Source organism: Lissotriton helveticus, chromosome 8 (assembly GCF_964261635.1).
Source record: "Lissotriton helveticus chromosome 8, aLisHel1.1, whole genome shotgun sequence".
Classification (NCBI taxonomy): Eukaryota; Metazoa; Chordata; class Amphibia; order Caudata; family Salamandridae; genus Lissotriton; species Lissotriton helveticus.
In genome coordinates this window covers 353,573,832-353,591,658 of record NC_136069.1, presented here as the reverse complement: position 1 = coordinate 353,591,658, position 17,827 = coordinate 353,573,832, and the positions used below count along the sequence as shown (strand labels likewise).

General features: G+C 43.0%; 1 protein-coding gene across 4 annotated transcripts in view; it reads right to left on the bottom strand.

Moving 5' to 3' along the window:
- Nucleotides 1-17,827, bottom strand: part of USPL1 (ubiquitin specific peptidase like 1) — a 396,693-nt gene that overhangs the window by 122,236 nt on the left and 256,630 nt on the right. For 2 of the 4 annotated variants that reach the window (XM_078657138.1, XM_078657137.1), the window contains one exon: nucleotides 6,754-8,893. The exons of the other annotated variants lie outside the window; for them this stretch is intronic. In XM_078657138.1, coding sequence (XP_078513264.1) covers nucleotides 7,008-8,893 — 1,886 coding nt within the window. In that variant the 3' untranslated portion in view covers nucleotides 6,754-7,007. Of the gene's footprint in view, nucleotides 1-6,753; nucleotides 8,894-17,827 lie in introns of those variants that run through there. 4 annotated transcript variants of the gene reach the window in all.

The window sequence follows — 17,827 nt, the reverse complement described above, 5'->3', positions numbered from 1 at the left end:
AACAGGGGGCAGGGCAGCAAGCACGACGGAACAGGGGGCAGGGCAGCAAGCACGACGGAACAGGGGGCAGGGCAGCAAGCACGACGGAACAGGGGGCAGGGCAGCAAGCACGACGGAACAGGGGGCAGGGCAGCAAGCACGACGGAACAGGGGGCAGGGCAGCAAGCACGACGGAACAGGGGGCAGGGCAGCAAGCACGACGGAACAGGGGGCAGCAAGCACGACGGAACAGGGGGCAGCAAGCACGACGGAACAGGGGGCAGCAAGCACGACGGAACAGGGGGCAGCAAGCACGACGGAACAGGGGGCAGCAAGCACGACGGAACAGGGGGCAGCAAGCACGACGGAACAGGGGGCAGCAAGCACGACGGAACAGGGGGCAGCAAGCACGACGGAACAGGGGGCAGCAAGCACGACGGAACAGGGGGCAGCAAGCACGACGGAACAGGGGGCAGCAAGCACGACGGAACAGGGGGCAGCAAGCACGACGGAACAGGGGGCAGCAAGCACGACGGAACAGGGGGCAGCAAGCACGACGGAACAGGGGGCAGCAAGCACGACGGAACAGGGGGCAGCAAGCACGACGGAACAGGGGGCAGCAAGCACGACGGAACAGGGGGCAGCAAGCACGACGGAACAGGGGGCAGCAAGCACGACGGAACAGGGGGCAGCAAGCACGACGGAACAGGGGGCAGCAAGCACGACGGAACAGGGGGCAGGAAAGCAAACACGACGGAACAGGGGAAAGCAAACACGACGGAACAGGGGGCAGGAAAGCAAGCACGACGGAACAGGGGGCAGGAAAGCAAGCACGACGGAACAGGGGGCAGGAAAGCAAACACGACGGAACAGGGGGCAGGAAAGCAAGCACGACGGAACAGGGGGCAGGAAAGCAAGCACGACGGAACAGGGGGCAGGAAAGCAAGCACGACGGAACAGGGGGCAGGAAAGCAAGCACGACGGAACAGGGGGCAGGAAAGCAAGCACGACGGAACAGGGGGCAGGAAAGCAAGCACGACGGAACAGGGGGCAGGAAAGCAAGCACGACGGAACAGGGGGCAGGAAAGCAAACACGACGGAACAGGGGGCAGGAAAGCAAACACGACGGAACAGGGGACAGGAAAGCAAACACGACAGAACAGGGGGCATTACAAGCGGGAAATGACAGCTAAAGATGTTCCTTACCTCATTAAAGTGCACTTTGTTGTGGCGCCGGTCAACCCAAGCAGTGTGTGCTTCTTGGCGCTAGTATAAGGACCAGTGAGCGGAGTCCACATTCCCACGTCTTGGAGGCAGCGTTGTCCCCCCTCAAGTTCGCACTCCTGGTGTCATGCTGCGGTCATCTTTAAGAGAACATGCAGTGACAGGCAGAGCAGCAACTAAATATTCAACTTTTTTTCCGAAGGCTCGGCTGGGTCCCCGGACCACGGTTTCTTTCCCTCAAGCCATCACGCCCTGCTCACAGCCGTGCCACATAGTAGAGAACTGGGGGGGCCGTTCCTATTTAGGAGGGGACCTCGCAGGGATCCGTACACCCCAGAGGTAGCAGCACTCTGAAAGAACTGTGGCAGAACGGAATGTCTCTCGGAAAGTCGCAGGCACGCTCGTCTGTTATCTCCCAGCCTTTGGATGCTGCTTCGGCTGCCCCTGCCTTCCACTGAGGTGCTAGTGGCTGCTTTAACAACTGCTCCTGCATGCGGTCAGGCAGCTCCTCCTCTCAGCTCCCAGCCCAGCCGATCAGAGCCCAGCCAGAGGATGAGGAGGGAGGAAAGCAGAGCGAGGCGGCTGGAGTGCGGCGCCGACAATGGGAGGGGTGGAGCGCGAGGAGCGCTCTGTGCGTGCTGCCTTCAGGCTCGCGGGCTCTAGCGCTGTTACCAACGGCTGGGGTAGGCTGCCCGGGCGGCCGGGGCACAGGGGAAGAGCCGAGGTCCGGCTGGGTGACATGTGAAGGCGCGACGCGCACAAAAAAGCAATGGCGGCCTCAAACATCCGAAAATTTCGGATTCGGGGGCGTGTTTTTGGCGTTCTGAGTGACGGATGACGTCACAGGCGAAAGAACGCAAAAAAACACGCCCCCGAATCCGAAAGAGACGGGGCTTTATAGGAGTGACTCCCTTCTCCTCCAATGGCTGGCCTCCGTTTAGGTAGCCAGCCAATGGAGGAGAATGGAGGAGAGAGGCGGGTTCCAAGCCCCTTAACTCCAAAACATTAAATCTTCGGGACTACGCCCCTCACTGCTTCGCAGTGAGAGCGACGGTCCCTCGACCTAAAAAGGAGTAGTCTGGTTTTTCGAGTGTAGAATGTGCAACTTATTTCCCCAGAGGGAAAACAACAGGCCTTGTTGTGCTTGTGGCAAGACCTGCCTCTCGATTTAGTCTTCAACTTACTCGAAGACGGTGACTTGGACTGGGGCCTGAAGAGAATCCGCCACTTTGAGCAGGGGCGGATTCAATGACTGGAGAACAGTCTGTCCAGGTTCTTGTGTTCAGTGACAAACAACTCCACTTGTTGCTCCCTGAGGCAACTAAAGGCCAATAATTGTCCCAGGGCATGATATGTGGATGGCCCCTAGACACCATAGTCAGACATCATATGAACAACTCATTTGTTTCCTGCCGTCGCAGCATGGCTTTAGCCCAATGGTCTTCGAAGGAGACTCTTTCCATAGTACACTGCCTGTAGAAAACCATTTTGGAGCTGGTAAAACGTCAACCAAAGTTAGGAGCAGAGCTCTAGATCCACGTCAAAGGGTGCCTGCATGGCACTCATGTACAGTCAGCACTGACACTTTTCAGAGACTGTGAGGTCACCACAGAGCGTCATGGCACTACATGCAAGTGCAATTGCTATTAAAGTTATAGATCCAGTCTGGCACCTGGGGGAATTGAAAAGGTGAATAATGTGCAGTTAAGAGTATCTTTCAGATAATGCTTTATAAAAAACAAAAGTGGTTCGGGTGGTGGCTCTAATGCTAAACACTCTTGTTGTTCTATCTTTCTTTTGCTTTGTTAGTCATTTCAGCGCACGTCTTTCACACAGTACAAACATTTGAACAAGATTCCAACCATAAGACTAGATGTGGGCAAGTCACTGATATCTTGAGCCAGAGGTCTGGTTCGGTCTCTTCTTCATGCTCCATCTTCATCCAAAAACAGCCAGAACTTTCATAGGAGCCAATGTGGCATAGTACATAAAGCTGATGACTAAGCAACATGGGGAACTAGGTTCTAATCTCAGCCTTAAAGCATTCATTCTTTATGTTAGAAGAGATGGTCAACTAGTGGACAAATTGCACAATGTGAAAATAGAAAATCTGGGATCAATTCTAGCTTTTCTGCTTGACCAAACGGTGTGATCCCATACAAACACTATTTCAATAAGCCTCCTTTTTCTTCATTATCAGACAGGAGAGCACATTCCTATACAGGCTTTTCGAGCCAGAGCCGACCCTTGGTTTGGCTTTGGATCACCCTTCTCTGTTAAGGTAATGGCTCACCCACCAAAACGCAAGACTTTACATAAACTATTTGTGAGAGACATTTATACGGTATGTAGACACTGCTCGAAACATTTAATCCAAGCTAAAGTACCTTGAAACACTAGTTACAGGTCCATCGAGTTTATTGTCGCTTGGAACCGCGAGGAGTGCACGTTTACAAGGGATCCACACCAATTGTAGTGATGCACGAGGGACAGTTTAGTCCCCTTCTCTCATGCATCTATACAGACCGAGGACACACACTAGCCAGATTATTCCCACTATGGAGAACATCTGACAACTCATGATTATTTTTTCATGTATGGCTCATTCCATTGGATGGACATTCTCAGGATTTTACATTATATTTCCGTTGACAATATACAAACTGTCCCAGTTACCTCACTTTTGGATGACGATCGTAATTTCTTAAATTTTCCCTGTGCTCTGAAGAAGTTCACACGCATGTCGACAAAACATGTTGGCTGGGTTTTGGCACACATTGATGATGCAACAATAAAGAAAAGATTTGAAATTACTTCGGGAACTTTGTGGACATATTTGGAATTAGAATTGATATTGTAAAAGTGGTGCATCTCTGATTGCTTTGTTAATCTAAGCTAAAGTAATCCATTTAAATAAATATCTACTTCATCCAACACAAATGTTAGAACACAAATAATTATAAACCCAAAACTCTAGAAAAAGGATATTAAGTGCAGAAATGTATCAAGGGCAATAAAAATGTATGGGAGTATTGGCACTATTCTGGCAAAGGGTTGCAATGTGATTGGGCTAACCTCCTTACTTTCTGTATAATCTTGTGAAACAAAGCAGTAGAGTAATCGGGAATGGCGCAATTACATTCAATTTTCTATTTAGGTCCACCATTCTACAGTCAGTCTCTGGTAAGTTGGGCGTGATGTAGTCAATAAGAACATACAGACCCTTTCCCAGACTATTCAAGGATATATATTTACCCTTTTCAAACGCACTACCGATTAAGCCTGAGCCCACCCTATTTTTCAAACAAACTATTGTCCTGCTCTACACACTTACCTGTGTTTTGTGGCCAGATACCCTGGTGGACGTTGGTAATTGGGATATTTCTAACAGCTCTGGACATTCATGGCACTCTGCTCTCCGTCACAGCTTGCATCTCCCTCAACTTTAAGCCATTTGCTTATTTTTGGAAACAGACTGGTGCCCGCGTGTGCAAACATTTAATCTTTGCACAATTTCACACTGTAGTATTTCAGAAGTGCTTAATCGACTGTACTCATTTAATGTGTCATCAGAATTATACCCTTGTCTTGCAGGTAGCACCGGTGTCAGAGTTTGAGTGGCCTTTTGCCATTTTTGTAACTTATGAACTTATAGATGAACTGAACTTTTTTCTATCTCTTTCTCCTGTCTCCGGTATTCTTGAAGTTCAGCTATTGAGTCCTCTTAGTTGACAATTCGCATCAGGTCTTTGCAGTGCAAAATCCCTTAAAAAATTCTTAGTGTGCAATGAGCACAGAATGATCTAGTTTTCCGGTGAAAGGGTCCACATGTAAGAGGCCTCCTTTCAAGGGCTTTTACCTACAAGATCTCAGTTTATAAATTGGGAATACTTGTCAAGAGTAATACCTGCAGTAACAACCAGCCCACATCCTGTCATCTTGGCCTGTTTAGCTAAAGCTATTTTACTGACTTATGTCCACAAAGGTGGAGAGTGCATCCCTGCCCTCTCCTCCTCCGTATCAGCAGCCATTCCCCCTCCCTTTATGTCCCCTCGAAGATGTTTAGGAAAGGTCTGCAGGACTGGCTTCGGTGAGGGACAACACTTGCTTAAGTGGCTCGCAACAGATGCTATTCTGAGCTACTCTAGTGCTGCGGGAAGAAACATGTTATTTACCCTGTAATCTTGTAGCTCATAGAACTGTAGATGCACATGATCTGCATATTCCTGCCATTTAGTGCTGGGCAATGGATGCTGCAATTTGTATTTCTTCTAAGTATAAGGTACAATGCACCAGGACAAATTCAAATTCAGATTTTATTTTTGCAGCATATAGTTTGCATGTACTTGACTAGTTCAAGCTATAATCAACATCAACATCCGTTTGAATTGCGTGACAGGATCTTTCGACACTGTAGCTGCCTATCACAGACAACGGTTTGAATTCAACCGGGGTTGAAAGGGTTTAAGCTAGATTGCAGGTCAAATGACATGGGCATGCGTGGGTGGATGTGGGGGATAAATGGAGAAAAAACTCCCAATTCTGCTGCAAGTGCAATTCTAAATTAATGTAAGCCCATGGCACTGTTTGCAAGTCGTAGCTTACCTCTGGACCACAAGATATTGAACTAAGTCAGGCTTTTAAAAATACAGTTTGGTACTGGTGAAAAAGATGTCTGACCTGCCTCTTGCATTTCCATGGCAAATTAAAATGACCTTGGAGCAAATACAGATCATCTCTTGAGGAAGCAATCAGACTAGAATTACCCACAAAGGGGACAGAGGCTCTAGGCAAATCGACTATGAACGGTCCTCAGGCTCTGGTGAACAGCTTGAATTCTGTTGCAAAAAGCATATCCAAAGTGGATAGCAGATAAAGGTGTGATGTTAAGGTGTACAAAAAAAGCTTTGAAAGTGCACACAACAAAGCTGCATGACACACCAAAAAGGTTTCAGTTTAAGGGAATGTTTAAAGAAAAAAATAGGGATTCACCTCATGAAGAGAAAACCTGTGCAGGATACTTAATTTGGAGAATACACAAGAAAGGTCAGAACTGGTGTGCAGAGTAAAATCACTTTTAGAGCACTTTTCTGTGAACCTGGAGTTCCAGCTAGGATTTTGTGAAATGTAAAATTTGATAGAGCTGTTCACAATTTTGCAACACCAGAAAGTTTGTGAACTTGACACAAATATGGTGTGTGTGTATTCTTGCCAAACAAAATAGTTAAGCAGGACAATCCGTGAAAGCGTAAATCGTTAAAAAAAGATAGTTAATCCAAAATTGGTATGCTTGCAAGCTCTTATTCCCAATCCGTTGGGAGGTAAAGCAGAAAATAGACAATGTTTCCACAAAAGGTAACAACATTCCTAAATCACAGTAATAGAAAGACAGGTGCAGAACTGTAGGGGAAACAGTTGATTTTGACTACAGAAAATCTAGTCAGTGTAAAAGGTACAATTGCAAACTACCAATACTAAGATTTAACTATGCTGAGAAGGAAAACATTACTAAGGTTGCAAAATAGAAAACCTCAAAGAAAAACATACCAGTGAAAATATCCTGAGGTTTTATTGAACAGAGTTTTCCTCTTACTGAAGAAAGGTTTTGGGGACATACAAATCTATACACATTTTATTTACAAACAAGTTTAAAATACATATTTATAATATACAACAGCTGTGATTCAAACTGTATACCATTCAATGGCTGGCGGCATTTCACAATATAATTTAAGAGATCTAATTTGCAAAAATATGCATGTGAAAGACTAAACATATAAAGTTCAAACTATTTGTTCAACTAATCAACCACTTTCAAAAAACTTTTCATCAAAGTGATAAAAGTCTGTATCACTCCCAACAGAGCTAAACGTAGATAAGAGATCCTCCAAAACATCTTCCTGCATAGAACTTTCACAATTTGAAAAACTCAAACCAGATCCATTGATTGTTGAATTACTGTAAACTACAGGTGGGTTTTCTTTTGTGCTGTAATTGTTGTGGCCATTCATACAAGTTATACCATTTTTCAGGTATGGCGGCGCAGAAACCCCATTTACATCATCAACCAACTTCTCCAAAAGCCGAGTACCATCTTCTTCATATTTTCTCATTCCCAATGAAGGGACTGGTGCAGGAGACAATAATTCTGCTAAGAACTCCGCATCACCTGGGCTACTGCATAATGAATTGTTTGAGCTCAGGGTGTGCATAGATTCGCTATCTACACTATCTATATGCTCCTGCAGTGCCTTTAGGAGGTCTTGCAGAGATTCCCGATTACTAGATTCAGAGTCCAATGAACTTCTTAATGTTTTGTTTTGAGAATTTCCATTGCTTTGGGTATTTACCAGTAAGTCTAGAGAAGCCAATTCATTTTTTTTTGCTTTTAACTTTTTTAAAAGTTTTAAACGAAGCCTTCGGATTTTGGTTTCCCTGTCAGAATCACAGTTTTTTGGTACTAATTTCTGATACCCATTTGAAATGTATGCCCCTTTTAATGACCCTTTGAGAGCAGGAGAAACATCTCCATTTGTGATGGATTTGAAACCTCCTAATGGAATTACAAAAGGTGAAGCTACACTAGCTAAATTATTTTCTGAAGAATTCAAGCACTCTACGGGTTTACCCATCTTGTTTAAACTTGAAGGCAGAGACACCCGCTTACATTTATTTCGGAGAACTACTTTATCTTCAGGGCTTTTAATACCTTTGGCAATAAAACCACCAAAGCTAGTGGCCCCCTTCAGAGTAATCTTGCTATTTGGTTCTAATGGGGAAGTTGATTTAGAATTTCGTCGTGGAACATTACACTTTGAATTTTTTGCTCTTGGATTTTGATTTGAAACACTCAGACTAGATGGAAGAATGGAGTGTTTGCCAATTAAACCATTAACCCAATTTGAAGCAACCCCTTTCTTACAATTCTGTTTTGACAATGGCAGAGAATCATTTTCCTCTACATTCATACATGCCCAATTTATATCACCGTTATTTTGCATAAGATCAATCATTACAGTTGGCTTCCCCTCAGTCTCCAAGCTAAATTGGGGGTCCTCATGTATGACAACTGAATACTTACTAAACAATGGCTTCAGAACTTCTGAACGTTCCTGAACCTTTACTGTAGTGCTATCATTAACAGTACTGGCAGCTAGAGACACCAGTGTATTCGACTTTTCAATAATTTCAGACTGACTTTGAGCCTCTGCACACCCATATGTCACTATCGTTTTTGGAGAACTTTTACTTTGCAATGGAGTTTGCAATAGAGAGAGGGAGGCATTTTCTTGTGGTTGGTGTACATAGTTTTCAACCATTTCTATCACTTGGGCATTTCCCTGTGGCTTTTCTCCATAATCAACTGGAACTTCTACAAGATTCAGAGTAATAACGTCATCTTCAACTAAATTCTTAAAGCCAAAAAGACCATCTCTCTGCTCACAGGTTACATTCAATGGCTCAGCTGTGACACTTCGAAGTACTTCATTACATTGGACAGGACAACCTGATAGAGTATGAATAGGAAGATTCTCAGCATTTTCATGGAGGATATGAGAACTCAGTTCAGTGGTAAATATGCTGTTTTTCCTTTCCCAGTACACAATATGAATCTCTGAAGGAGGTACATCACACTTCTCATGGCACCAACAATATGGACCTTTCAAATCATCACATTCCATCCAAGAACCTGAAAAACAGAGATAAATTATGTGAAGACAACAAACAACACCTATATACCACTCTCTAATCCCTTCCTCTTCTCCCAATATATTTATGCATTGTGTCCTGTTAACGTATTCTTAACAAAATTCTATATTGCAGGCAGTGAGGGCTACTTCAGGGGTGCTTTTTACTGGTTATGAAAATCTCTCACTAAAAGAAGAACGCACGGCTTAATTTTAAGATGTGAAAGCAAAGAAAATCAACCATTTAAATGTATAAGGTTGTACACATCTGATGTTTGACTGCACACTAGCAATTTTCAATCTAATTTTCTTGAAAGATATTCATACAACTGTTACATGGGGGTTTTTTTGCCGCAAGAAATTGATCAACTAGTACTTGGAGAGTTTACAATTTACTGTTGATTGTGTTAAAAAATCTGGCATCTGCAATACATAGGAAAAAGGTGTCTTTTGTAACCAGAACTAAATGTTACAATCCTACTCCTATGTACCGTTGTGCAGAACCAGTGGATTTATCATTTGTAGACCTGCTTTGACACGTTTTTACAAATGATAAAGTCAGATTACTTTTGCTTTAGATCATTTATGTAATGCTGATAAAATAGGTCATGCTTTGTTGATTAACTCTTGATTTTTAGGCTCAGGCGGCTCGGTGTTTTAGCTGGTTTTTATGGTTATACTTTAATTGCAATAAACAACGGACTGACTTAAACATTTCTCAATTCGGTATCTTCATTTTACAAACTGGTAAAGCTGAATGATCAAAGTTCACAAGCGTAGAAAGTATAACCACACAAGAATTGACCATTTGCATCACTTTGTATCTGTGGGGTTAAGAAAACAGGAAAAGAACATTGGGTCCTAAACACCAAAGATATAAGAATTCAGTCCAACATTCCAGATTTCTTTCTAGAGAGTAGTGCAATTTCACTGACTGCATCCTACAATTTTGCAGCAAACTAGCTGTGAACCAAACATGTTGTGAGAACAAAGGGAAGACATAGATCTATTTACGACAAAGGTTTACACGGTATAGAGCTTGGCAATTGGTCAGTAGCTGCATCAATAAATGTATTTTATATCCGAATCGAAGCAACGCGTTCATAAAGCCACAACTACATGAAAAGGTATCCGACAGCAAGTGAAAATTGCTAAGATATAATAATTAATATTGTATTTTTTTTAGGTTTAAGCACTTAATATGGGCTTACACACACTTCCAAGCCAGCAGTGAAAGCTGTTTGCAAACACCAGGACAAGGATTACACCCATGTTCAAAATTAACGATACAGAAATGTCCAGACATTATCTTGATTAGGAACACAGAATATAATTGTTGTGAAATGTGGTATGCCATTGACAGTATAAAGGTATAGAAACATTCAGTGAGAAGTGGCATTATAAAAATATATATATTTTTCAAAGTGCGTTTGCTTGCCAAACTCATTGTGACAATACAACGACTGTTAGAAGGACAATGCAAGGGGGAAACAAATATCAGGTTTTTTTTTAAGGAGCTAAATCAATTAAATTATTCATATGAAGTTATTATGCCTGGCTCTCTGTAGTGGTTGCCATTTCATTCTGGAAAGTTTAAGAAACTGTACCAGCAATCCCAAGCTGACAGTACTTTGTGTTCTGATTTTTCTCTAGCTTAAAACAGGGCTCCAGTGTTTAAGATGCTATCCATTTTAAGACTTAACAGATCAAGTAAATGAGAAGTTTAACAAAATCCTTCAGTTCTCCACAAAAAAAAGTTCCAAAGTTAGACACAGCCTCAAACTACTGTCATAACACCAGCATTGTTCTCCAACTCAGGTCCGCTTCAGGGCCAAATACTTGAAATCAAACCATCAATTAAACTAACTGAACAAAACAATTATCTGACTGTCCACCATGTCTCAACCTAATTTCCTCAGTATCTCCATTGACCAAAAAGTATCAACATCTAAAAAAAATGGAAAGCCAAACCTTGAGGCAAAGACACCTTAGCTAAATGTAACATTTCTAGGTAACTTTCATACTTCAGCCTGTGATGCTATGCCACAGTAATGTCATTTAAATGGCAGAATGCCTTTTGAGTGATAGCCAAAGCAAATATCATGTATTCATTTTTTCTTGTTTGATCATTCTATAGTGTTCCACGCTATTAACCATACTTTAATGTCCTGTTCTAGAAGTGAAATAAACTTTTTGATTAGTACACAGGTGAACAGTTAAAGATGCATCTGCCCCCTGAAGCCAGAGGTTCAAATTCAGACCAAGGTCATACTTATCCGACTCTCTCCTACCAAGTTAATCAGTCGTTACATGAGCTGCCTGTGTATTCTCTATAAATCAATAAACATTGCTACTGAATGATGGACAATTTTCAAGAAAAAATCTAACCTGTTGATCCAACTCTCTCGCAACCTTTCATGAATTGGATTAGCCACTCCCAAAAATTAGACTCAAAAGATCTTTTCCAGATGCAATAAATTATTTAATGCCAAAATCACTAACTTCTATTATCTCTTAAGTTTCAGAATGAAAATCCATTTCAGGCACATTCCAAAAACGAATCAACCATGGCGCTCTCCAGGTTTCAAGCCCACAAATACATTGTGTTGAGAGTTTTAAATCCACTCAAGGCGATCGTCCTGCATGATTCTTAACAAGCACCTGAATTGTTAAACTCATCCAATTTTACATTACAGATTGTTTTTGAAGGGATATCACTATAGTAGGAACAATGTGATTTACCAACATTCACTGCTCTTTGCAGAACCAATCGACATATCCAGAGCGATACAGCCAACCAGTTAGAATGCAATTCTTTCCATGACAAAGCTCACTTTCCCAGAATGACAATACACAGGAATGTAATAAACATCATAACCTTCCAACCAATTGAAATGAAGACCAATATAGCCAGCCACCTTTACGTGAAACTGACTTGTAGACTCATAGGATCACCATCTTAATCTAGTCACATACTACTCTACCACTTTCTCCCCCAACCGAGCCATAAGTGGAGGGATAGATCTAACAAATCCACTATTCCTCTTATGCTCATGTAATATAATGGCCATACCTGTGTTAGGTGACCCAAGGCAATGTCTAGGCTCCTATTACGTGAAAGCATGGCTTAACATTTACAATGAACAAAGATGGGGATACATTTTCACCACTGAAACACACTGGACATTAATGAATAAAAAACAACCTTGATAAAAGCCTGATAATTTTTAATTCTCTTTAATAAATTCCATAAAATCATATTAACCTGATAGCACAATTGACAAATTCCTCCAACTGCAACTTCTGCCTCTTTTGGTTATGTGAAACTCCACTCCCTTACTACTACTACGTCTTCTGTGCTAGCCAACACCAGTAGTCTAATGACTTAAAATTAAATTTGTTTGACACAGTAAAAGAATTATATCTTGGAAAGAAATACAGCTCAGAAAAACAAAAGATTGGTGGATTTAGTAGCACACACACCCTACAAACTGGACTACTTGAGGATGTACTTTGTGGAAATTCAAATTTTATGTAGCCCCCCTTCTAATACATACTCTTAGAATATGGAGTAAAAGACTAGAATACACTATTTTATCCCGAAGGAGCTCTATGCTGAATTGCAACAGTGTCCAACCAATGAAGCACTCACGGAGGTCTCAAATCGTTTTGAGAAAATGTGTTCCAGCGACATGCCTTTTTTGATGCTTGATTTCCAGTGAAGTCAACACCATATTGACAATTTTGTTTTCAAATGTTTCAAGCAGTGAATTTGGGACCCCACAAGTGCTCTGTACAGAAAGTGTGTGTGGCCTTAAAAGCCATAGCAAAGGAGTGGACTTTAGTGTTTAATCATGAGGTTCTCAGCTAGAAGAGAGGATAAGAAATCTCCTGGCAAGTATGGAATAAGGGTTATATCAGTAGCTTATTTAGCAGGGGGTCTTCTTTGGCACCAGTCGTTTGCATGTTTCCTTTACAACGAGTCCGGCTGAGATCAAAATAAAGGAACGAGGCTATTGGTCATGCGGATCTCGTCTTGTACATTGGAGGAAACTTCTGGTCCTGGTGGATGTACCATAACACCCCGCAAATACTACAAGTTTAACAGCACCTCTGGACGGATATTAACAGTATGAGCAGAAAACTATGTCGTAGAGTGTGCACACAATACTGAGCAAGTTAAACAATGGAGAACAGGTAGGTGTATCATGATATGCCAGCTACCTAGACTGATAAAGATGTCCACCCAATGCAACACACATGCACCCACTGCTGACAATTTGTGGTAAAGAAAGTAAATTGATGAGGACTGCACTAAGGTGAAAGGAGAGATTTAAAATATATAATAATGCCCCTTCTGATGGACACTTTCACATGCTGGTTTGTCGCCTGTTGGATAATTCAAGGCGTAAGGCTAGATCTGTAAAACATTTAAGCTCTATACGCCAATGGAGGGGTGCTGGCTTCATATCAAAGCAAAAGTGTTGCCAGACGAGATCACTGAAGCCATATAAGCACGCATTCTAGTGTCACAATGTTAGTGCCCTTTTCTCCACAACTTCAACATGGAGCCAGAGTACCCTCTGAGAGAAAGGTGTTTGAAACATTCTTCTCCCCAAAAAATTAAACAAAAAAAGAAGCAGTACTATGTCTCCATGAAGCGGTCAGGCTTCAACGCCTTGTAAAGACTGCAAGGGGCAGATGTCCATCACTGACCCCCACTAAATTAGTATTTGGTATCAGACCAAAATAGATCTAAGGACTTAGCAGCTCACATGTAACCTAAACAGTGGACTACTTGATATGCCCTTTGTGGAAATTTTATTTTTGAGCACCATTTCTTCTTGAAAGCCCGGCCTTAGCATGAACCCCAAGGCAATTGGGGAACATGAGACCAAACTTTTTATGGCTCAGGCCTGCAAAAGAAAGACGGACACTGCTCGCAGGCCCACTCTAGGTCACCTTCCTTCCATAACATAAGCAGCACAAAAACATTCCACAGAAAAGTCTTCTAGGCGCCCTTCAACTCCCACAGGATATTCATCCTTGGATCCTCTACCTCCTTTGAGCCCGTCTGATCCACCACCTGTTTCTCCCTCTGAGGGGCAATCAGAGCTTCAAGCCACCAGGCCCTCCAAAAGCACAGATACCAGCATTGAATTATCATCGCAGGGGTCTGATCCATCAGAGTTTCTCAATGCTTGGTTCAGTATCTCTGGACCACTCTGGCTTGCCTTCGGATCCCATCAGCCAAATGGCATGCCTATGTCCATGCTTCTTACCCTAGCGCCTGCCATCCATCGGATACCTCTCGAAGTTGGTACAGAGCTACTCAAACCCCATCTCTGCCATTGGCGGAGAGGCCACTGACATCTTCCCCCCCACCATCATAATCTGCATCTGTGCCAGAATGTGCTGCTGCCCCCCTCCAATATTGTTTTGGATCGCATCAACTACTATGGGATGGAGGGAGCCACTTATCACCTGGTTGTATAAGCAGGCATTTCGGCCAATGGTCTAGTTACTGCCGCAGAAATTTAATTCCCTTCGGGGTATCCGCTCTCAGAAGTTGTATTCTTCCGCACAGTATTGAAGAAAGCTGCAGAAGTGTTAGACTTGCCGGTTCCCTCCAAAGCTATTAAGACTGATGGTAGGAAGACCTTCATGAGGACATTCAACACAGAAGTCTGAGCTCAAGCTTACTCTGACGCCTTAGTGGAACTAGTCATGTTGGTGTGGGATAAGCCCACTTCAGAGCAAGAAGTGAATATACTAGTGGAACAATGTAGATTGGATGACAAACTTTGTAGGTTACTGTGGCAGTAGAAAAGAAAAGGCGGTACAGATACTTACATTATCACTCATGATTATCCTTTGTATCAAAATGTACTACGCACTTGACAAAAAAGTAGCCACCTTAAGGAATCAGTTCACTCCAGAGCCAATCCTTTGTTTTCTGCACTCGCAAAGGGCATTTCAAGTGCAAAAATGTGCAAGGTGGTAACGTCTTTCCAAACATTTGCTAAATATTACTGCTTGGACTCAGAGGTGCATGGGGTGGGCAACTTTGTCAGGCCTGTGCTATAAGATGTCCATATCTAACCATCCATCAGAAGGTGGCTACTTACCACTGTTTTATTTTAGTGGATACTTTATCTCCCAGAAAGATCATTACCAAAAATTAGGAACTTTCATCTTTTCCATCAATCCTTTGGTATCTTCACTAGTTTTTTTCTCCTAAATACATGGAGGCACAATCCCAGAATTTATTTGGGAGACCAGTCACTTCTCCTAGCACGGTTTCAACTAGAGTAATGAACCAGAAGGTTTCCACTGAGATGAACTTCTGCAACTTGAAACCATCTTGGATAAGGCACACACCTCGCTAAACAAAGGGCATTCAAAATATCACCTAGCTTCTGGGACTAGCTAAATTACACAGCTGTAAGACTTTAGAAAGCACAGTATAATATTCTTTGGAAGTGTGAGCCTATGATGAAATCAAAAGAAGCAGACGTCAAAAAAATATTCAGAATCAAGAAACACAGATCAGCAGTGATAAACGGCAATAATGTGTGCTTAAAAAAAACAGATCTCAAATAAACAATTTATTCCTGGACTATCATGGGGATGGTTAAAAACAAGTGATTGGTGCCAAGAAAAAGACTTCTGCACCCAAATAGTAGACATTTAGGTCAAGTGGCCTCAAAACAGGGTCTCCAGCCTTCATCAGGATCTGGATCGTTAGTTAACAGATGCTCTACTCATACATCATGCAGGCAATATGTTATAACATATTTACTGATGTTTCAGTGCTAAAATGTCATTTGGATGAGCATCCTAATTTAGGAGGACACTGTCACTTTGGTAATCAAGAAAGACCGCCCTTTGACAAATGTGTGACTACAAGGGATTCTCCTGGTATCTCCTCCATGGGGCACTACTAACCCTAAATTAGGGTCCTCTTTCAAAGTGTAAACTTTAACACAAACATCAGCAAGTATGGTATCCACCAAGGAGAATTGCGCTAGCCTTGCTGTGCATGGCTGCCAGAGAGAAGCGAAGTGTCATGATTGCATGACACATCTAGCCGGTGACCAATTGCTGATCTCCTGTGAGAACATTTCTGTAGACAGACCCAACCAGGCTAAGCGCAAAGCTCTAGCCAGTATCGGAGTATCTTGAAGCAGCACTGAAACAATTGTAGAGGCATGGAGAGCACCGGAGGACTGTCTGCCAGTTGTAAGACAGAAAGAATGAGAATCTGCCAGAATCATTTGACAACAAAACACTTAAAACTGTGCCACTACAAACCTAGGAATGCAAGCTGTTGGGCCCGGGGCCTGAAGGGAAGTTTTGATACAGAAAACGCATGCTAAGCAGGTGAGTGAAGTGCACTGCAGTCTTAGACCAACAATGAACTGAGGCAAACTTGCATGCATGTAGGACCCTTCGACTAGTACCCAACAGTGATCAGGAGCAGTGGCTGAGGAGGGTTCCTTCATTAAGATGTAAACTAGATTCCTGGATCAGTATTCTTATCCTTCACAACAGCGGGGAGATGGTGTAATAGACTAGCGGCACTGACAGAAGCACCAGGCGGCCACAGTGGCAGTTGTGGGCGCACAGAGCCCAGGTACACCAATGGGATGCCTGATCACTCGCATAGTGGCACAGTAGAGCAGGCACTAAAATGAGGAAAAGTGTTATTAGCCTGATACCATATGACCAGATTAGTTGAGCAGGCCTGTGTAAAGCAACACAATAATACAATAGACCTCACCATGGTGAGTCAACCAATAAACTCAGAAATAAGCTGAAAGCACCATGAGAGTGAGAGAGACGGGGAAAAGTCCCGCTGCATAGATATTTTGCAGGCAATTCAGAACTCCAAGGTGGTGCACAAATTAAATACTGATACACACTATAGAAGTCAATCGGCTGCAAGTGTAGAGGAAGAAATTGGCAGTCAAGGGGACTGGAGATATAAAGACTCTACAATTGGGAGCATGAGTTGTTACCCATCAAGAGAGCACAGGGCAGTGCCTTTCATCACCTGGTACCCAGTCAGACCTCATTGCAAGTACATTAAGTACTGCAATAGAGACATCATCCTACAACATGTTTAACACCTTGGATGCTTGAGATATTCCTCTTCTGTGCTGGGCCATAATAGAAATGGGTGTGGTCATGACGAGCTCAGCTCGTCATGAGCACCCTAGAGGTATACCTCATGATGAGCTGAGCTCGTCATGAGCACCGAAGGGGTTAAAAGAACTACTATGAAAACAACACAATCAAAATTGTCACCAACACAACAAATATTCTGGAACAATGTAAATAGTTAATGATGGTTACATGAAGGCTGAAAGCGATGGGCCTAAAATACATATTGTAGATCCCTGTAAAACTCATCACGCAGGAGGGCAAAATTTATTTTTTCACATTTAGGCCAGACTCAAATATTTACTGCTTTGCCACAACAATCGCACAGACATCTACAACAACATAGAGCAGAGCTTTCCAAACTGTGTGTCCCGACACAATACTGTGTCGCCTGCAGATGGTGGGTGTGTCACGGGATGACACCGGTATTAAGGGGCACTTAGCACATAACTGCTGCTAATTAAAGGCATTCCTTTGAAAGTGTGTCTCCTTGTCTGCCACAGCAGCACGGACTCTGAGACACACTACTCTACGGGGGCCGGCGATTCACAACAAAGCCTCAGTAACAAGTAAATGTTTTTTTGCAGACCTGCGAAGTACTCGGGTGCGAGTGTGTGTGCCCTGTAAGCTGGGGTGAGTTGACAGACAGTGACGGGCAGAGGGAGGGAGACTTTGCCACAACAATCGCACAGACATCTACAACACCATAGAGCAGAGCTTTCCAAACTGTGTGTCCCGACACAGTACTGTGTCGCCTGCAGATGGTGGGT